This window comes from Belonocnema kinseyi, chromosome 3, assembly GCF_010883055.1.
Source record: "Belonocnema kinseyi isolate 2016_QV_RU_SX_M_011 chromosome 3, B_treatae_v1, whole genome shotgun sequence".
NCBI classification, from domain to species: domain Eukaryota; kingdom Metazoa; phylum Arthropoda; class Insecta; order Hymenoptera; family Cynipidae; genus Belonocnema; species Belonocnema kinseyi.
Genome location: NC_046659.1, coordinates 53688984 through 53695564, shown reverse-complemented (window position 1 = coordinate 53695564; position 6581 = coordinate 53688984). Strand labels below are relative to the sequence as shown.

Below are 6581 nucleotides of genomic sequence, written 5' to 3'. Positions count from 1 at the left end.
AGCTAGAGAAGTATGCCAGGACAGGAAAGTATGGCGGCAAATAGTTAATAAAAAGAGTGTCAGTAGAGTGAATGACGCCTGAAACAAAGACCTTGGCTATTGTTGGACCCAAGTGGGGAACCTTACATAATGACTTCGCGAGGTTCTTCGCTTGGGGTGATTGCTAGAGAGATTGATCTGCAATCTGGGTCGGAGCAGTGTTGCGGAACAAACGTGTTATTTACAATAGCACGAGAATTCTGGATTAATCTGAAAAATCTCTATCCCTTCCACACACTATTCCTTTCCCCTAACGAGTGAGTCACGCCTACCCCGAAAGGGAAATGGCTTAATGGTGTAATAATAATTTAAAAAATAACTAGTTCTTTCAAACGCACAATTAGGTGAATCTAATTTTAACTGACATTTTCAAGTAAAACACATATTTCGCAGTGTGAACCCATCGTTCCATTTAATCGATTTAATTTAATTTTAATAATTAATTCAATTTAATAATTAAATAATTCATCATTTAATTCAATTTAATTTAATTTTGTGACTTTAAAAATTTCCGTCACCCGAGACGTTTGAACAATAATTTCACACGATCTCGAGCGCTGGGCGAGTTTCTCGATCCAGACCTTCGATTTTACAGAGCCAAAGAATTCCGATTACATATAACAAAATTAACTGCATTTGAAATTTTACGGTACTTTCCCTCCCGTTAATTGCATGAGAAACCTTGAGTGCTTTGGGCCACATTTTAATATTAACTGATTTTGCTCAAATTTGGTGGAGATATTTTTTTCGGTCACTAAAACAAAATAAGGGGATGAAGCCAAAGAAATTCGAAAAAAATCCACCACGAGTAAATAAGGACCACTCTAATGGATATGTGCAAAAAATCTAAAAGTATTAAAAGTACGAAAAAAATATTAAAACTAATTTTATTATATGAATTTATTTAACGCACATGATCTCATCGGCGTTAAGTATTTACAATGTACAGATGGTAAGTCATTGTAAAACATTGTCCTCGATGGTTTTCAGACGAATCACGTTCAGCTTCAAGTTCCAATTGGGTTTTTACTCTCCTATGATAAAAGGAACTACATTATTTACAGGGTTCAATTTTCATATTATTAGTATTTTTAATAAAGACATAATTTCAGTAGACGATAGTGTCGTTCAATTTTTGTTCTGAAGACCGTCGTCAAACTCATCATCAAAAATACTTTGACCGAATCCATTTCAAATCAGGTAGGTTCTACACTAGGGTGGTCCAAAACAAGAAATTCCCTAATTTTTTTTATTTTTTAGAATGATTTTTTAGGGTTTGAATAAATGTGACGGGAAAGTATGGGGGCCTGTAGAGAATTATACAACGAAGAATTTCATCTATCAGACATATGGGCTTGGCACCCCTAACCACACTCCCACGAGTACCTAAAAACTACCCTTAGAACAAAAAAGATCAATTTTTCATGAAATCGACCTTTTGAACACTGTATTCTCATCTTTTTTTACTTAAAATTATTAATATTGGTCTAGTGGAATATTTATTATCATTGGTTAATTTTTAATTATTTAAACAAACGGAATTTGTTTCAATAATTTTTTTCTTTGAAAATTTGCCCCCCCTCCCCAATGATTAATATTAGTGTTGTGGAATATTTATTAACATTGATTCATTAATTGATTATTATTTAAACAAATGGAATTTTTTCCCTTAAAAATTATTACTATTGGTCTAGTGGAATATTCATTAACAATAGTTAATTAATTTTCAATTTTTTAAACAAAGGGAAATTGCTTAAATATCTTTTTATAAAAATGATTAATATTTCTTCAGTGGAATATTTATCAACATTGTTTGATTAATTTTGTTTAAACAAAAATTATTACATAAATATAACTGATAAATTTATTATTATTAATTTAATTATTAATCACTAATTAATTATTACTGATAAATATTCCACTAGACATACAGTCATAATTTTTATTTTTAAAAAATACGAAACGAAATTATTAAAAATACATTTGTTTAAATAATTGAAAATGAATGAACTAATGTTAATAAATATTCCACTAGACCAATAGTGATAATTTTGAGGGAAAAGCTAATTTCAAACAAAATATTTGAACAAATTAAATTTGTTTAAACAATTAAAAATTAAAAGCCAATGTTATTAAATATTCCACCAGACTAATAGTAATAATTTTAAGTTAAGGTGAAACAAATTCCATTTGTTTGAATAAGAATTAATTAACCAATGATAATAAATATTCCACTAGGCCAATAGTAATAATTTTAAGTAAAAAAAATACGAGAATACGGTGTTCAAAAGGTCGATTTCATGAAGAATTGACATTTTTTGTTTTAAGGGTAGTTTTAAGGGTAGTCTCGGGATCAAAATACCTTCTTTTTTTAGAGGAAATTAGGCGTTACGAATTTTTGCTATTTGTGAAAAAAAAGTTTCACGAAGTTATCCGTATTTGAATTTTTTTTTCATTTAGAAAAAAAACAACAATTTTTTGTTTGAAGTTATATAACTTTTAAGCCAATTGATATTTAACATTTATTTCCAAATTCCGGTAGAGTTTATCGCCTTATTTCAGAATCCGCGAGAAAATGTAGCAAATGGTAAAAATTAACAAAACGTCTCTAGTTCTTACAATAGTTTTTTTTTTAATTTTATATATAAGTGACACATTGGAATTCAAAAATGTCGTTCATTTTTTTCTATAATTCTATGCAAATTTAGATTCACAATAATAGGTAATCTCGAAGAATAAATATAAAATGCCAAACGACAAGTATATCCTGATTTTGAAATTGTGCACAGAAAAACCATACAGTATAGACCACAACAGAATTGTTGCAACTGCAGTTTCCCGAAAGGAATATTGATTTTATTTATTTTTCTCGGAAAAAGTGCAAGATATCATAAATGAGTAAAGACATTTTTTGTAGAACTTTTTTAAGTGTGCAAACTATTTTCTTAATATTTTTAAGGAAAATTAGATTTTATGAAAAAAATTCTTCTGACCGCAAAAGTGATTTAGCCCGCAAAAAACTCCCAAGTCATTTTTCTTATGATAGTAGAAATTTAAAAAAATAGAAAAAAAATATGAATGTGAGGTTTTTGAGAAAATCAACTTTTAGTATTTTCGGAAAACCCACCGTCATTTTGTTAATTTTGACAATTTCCTAAATTTTCTAAAGTTATAAAAGTTTAAAGAAAAACTTGGGATTTTTTTGAAAAACAAAGCAAAAAATTCAAACACGCATGATTTCTTATAATTTTTTTTTTTGCACAAATCGCAAAAATGGGAATCGTCTAATTTCTAAAAATGTAAACAATGTTTAAAAATCATAAATACTTTTCAATATTTTTCTTTTAATATACAATTTTACAAAACTTTAAAATTCTATTTTTAAAATTGAAAATATAGTAATCATCTATAAAGTTATCTTCTTCTTTCACATGTAAACAAGAAATAGTACATTTCTATCATTAGAACATGAATAATGAGTGAAATATGTCTTTGCTGAATCAAACGTGAATAAATCCTTTTTAATTTTGTTACTAACTTCAAAACACTATTAAATTGAAGACTTACAAGCTAAAATATATCCTTAAATATTTAGAACTGAACTCGTTGATTTAGAACGTTTTGTTTGCTTAATCCACAAATAAATAAAATAAATGATAAATACCTAAAACTTTTTGAAACTCTTCTTTGCTCCGGTTCCTTTTGTGACCTTTAAAACATTAAACCGGACCGTTTTACTTAACGGTCTGCATTCTCCAATGGTGACGACGTCCCCAATTTCAACATCCCTATAATATTAGAAAAAATTTGTAGAAAAAAGTTTACTTTTTTGAAAAAGGACATTAATTTTTAATTTTTTTGATTCAGTAGACGAATAAGTAACTTCAATTTGTATTCAGAAGACCGTCGTCAATATCATCATATGTAATTCATTACTTTGGATTTTAGATGCTCACATTTCTGCTCAATAAAATCGAAGAAACAGGAAACTTATATGTATTTAAAATTAAAGAACTTCTATTATAAAATAATGCAAATATAATATAAAAATATCATTTTGATTTAACAAAACCTAAAAATGTAGATAATATTTCAAAAATTTAACGAGTAAAAACCTGAAAGCAGGGCTCAAATGGACAGACATGTTCCTATGTCTTTTTTCGAAACGGTTGTACTTTCGAATATAGTGTAGATAATCCCTCCTAATTACGATAGTCCTCTGCATTTTCAGTTTCTGGACTACGCCTGTAAGGATTCTACCTCTAATGGAAACATTGCCAGTGAAAGGACACTTCTTGTCGATATAACTTCCTTCCAATGCCTGCAATTAAGGTAAAATAAATATAATACTGCCTCATAAATGGTCTTAAAATTTAGTGACAAAATATCTTCTTCAAACTTACCTCCCTTGGCGCCTTAAAACCAAGACCCACATTTCGAGTATATCGTAAGGATTTCTTAACTTTTTGGCCCGGAACTCTCTTTCTGTTTAGGAAGATGGTAGGCTGCTTTTGGAAGGACTTCACATTCTGCAATTTACAAGATAAAAGAATTTTTAAGGAAACCTTTTTAAATTCGAATAAATATGTAAATTCTCGAATACTTCCCGGTTTTCTAATGACTGAAAATGTCAAGGTGCAAAACAGAAAGCAGTCACAAATGAATAATATTAGATTTAAATTATTCAAAATAGAATATCGACGTCGAGCCGTCGATATTTGTTGTATCTAAGTTCACCGGGATTCACTGAACGTCCAGCAAACATTTACTGTGATCCTAGGGAAAAGCGCGACTAGGTTTATGAAGTTCGGTGAACTTAGGCTAAATATTGTCGGTGTGCCTAGTCCTTAAACTCTTGGTATTTTAAAATGCACCACGTCACATAAACAAATCATTTAAAACTAAAAATTTTACAAAAACAAATTATTCCATTTAGAAATCGATCAAATATCTTTTCTAATATATAATACGAGAACAAAGACAAAATTAGAATAAAACTACTTATCTTTATGAGCTACAAAGCACGATTTGAGGTTAGGATTCTAGACGTCAATTACATTAAATACATTAACAAAATATAATCTTACATTTCTTAATATTATAAATTTAGACTCAATTTTAATTTATTCTTACATTAATTATATTATAAAAGATATTTAGGTCCCTGAAATAAGAAAAAAAGAAAATTTGAAAACACGTGTCAAAGTATGGCGTCAATACGATTGTCAACAATTGTAAAATTCTCCAAAGAAAAGGTGATATTTTTTTTTTAATTTTAAGAATAAATACCGGGAAAGTTGTAAATTTGTTATTACACACAAATATGCAAGAAAATAGGAAAAAATTGCCGTTTTTTAAGAGAATAGTGAGATGCTTACCTGATCCGCCATTTTGCAGTTCTGAAAGAGCGACAAGGACAAGAAACTACGGGAAGCGCGGGAAACTTGAGTTAGAAATTTAAAATCAATATTTGTGTTTCTTTCGGATTTTAAAGTTAGTTTTTCTTTCAAATTTTCAAGTAATAAAATTGATAATTTGCGTTACATAATTCATATTTTATGATTTGAATTATAAAACCTTCTGAAAAGTTAATTTTAGGCCTCAGATTATGATTATGACATAACTTAAGTGTTGGCAATATTGAGAAAATCAGGTGCCTTCTGTATATAGGATTCCCAGCGAAGAAGGCCCCTCTTTGTTTGCCAACCTTAAACTTAATTTCTTTATAAATTATACTCCACCCTTGAATTTAATTTTCAAACTTTGTTTTGATTAATTCTTTTTAGTTTCAAAATTTTTCGTTACCAAAAATAAATCCTATTATTTAACAATTATGACAGTAACAAAGGGTTAAATATTATTTAAACGCCCTTTTTCGCTCTAATAATAGAAAAATGTAAACATCTTTAAGTAAATCGTATTTTTATTAATAATCGTATGGTAACAACATTTCTTTTATACAAAAAGGCCACAGCAAACACGCGTACATATCATTTCCGTAACTAAACAGAACATAAAGTAACATTTCTAAAGCAGCTTAGATAGCCAGATAGTAACAATTTTTTTATTAGCTTAAAATATTTGTATTATGTGTTATTTGCAAATCAAAAAAATCCCAGTAGGCACAAGATTTGGCGACATCGTTACGACAACTTTACGACATCCTATGTCGATGTCGTAACAGCGTCTTTATGATATCGTAAAGACATCGTCAAATCATACGGCATATTTACGATATCATAAAGACGACTTAACTACATGGGCGTAGGATGTCGTAAAGTTGTCCTAAAGATGTCGTAAAGACGTCACCAAATTTTGGGCCCACTGGGCTGGCATTGCTTTCGTCTTTGTTAATTTAAACATAATTTTAATCCATTCCGAATCAGGCAGATTCTATACCAGGTGTATACATATGAAACCGGTATTTTTTCAAGAAAAAGACACATTTATTTCAAGAGAATTATAACAAATATTTTATTCAAAGTATGCGCCCTCGCTGGCTACACATTTTGTCCACCTTTCAGGCAATTTATGGATACCTT

The 6581-nt window shown here is 29.2% G+C and overlaps 1 protein-coding gene across 2 annotated transcripts in view; it reads right to left on the bottom strand.

The window, feature by feature from the left end:
• LOC117168836 (40S ribosomal protein S11-like) overlaps window positions 1–5438 on the bottom strand; it is a 9471-nt gene extending 4033 nt beyond the window's left edge. Inside the window, exons 1-5 of one of the 2 annotated variants that reach the window (XM_033354687.1) lie at window positions 5418–5438; window positions 4443–4568; window positions 4155–4360; window positions 3704–3827; window positions 958–1073 (exon numbers count right to left, since the gene is read on the bottom strand). In XM_033354687.1, coding sequence (XP_033210578.1) covers window positions 3704–3827; window positions 4155–4360; window positions 4443–4568; window positions 5418–5429 — 468 coding nt within the window. In that variant the 5' untranslated portion in view covers window positions 5430–5438 and the 3' untranslated portion in view covers window positions 958–1073. Of the gene's footprint in view, window positions 1–957; window positions 1074–3703; window positions 3828–4154; window positions 4361–4442; window positions 4569–5417 lie in introns of those variants that run through there. The other variant, XM_033354688.1, reaches the window with a different exon arrangement.
• Window positions 5439–6581: the final 1143 nt, after the last annotated feature.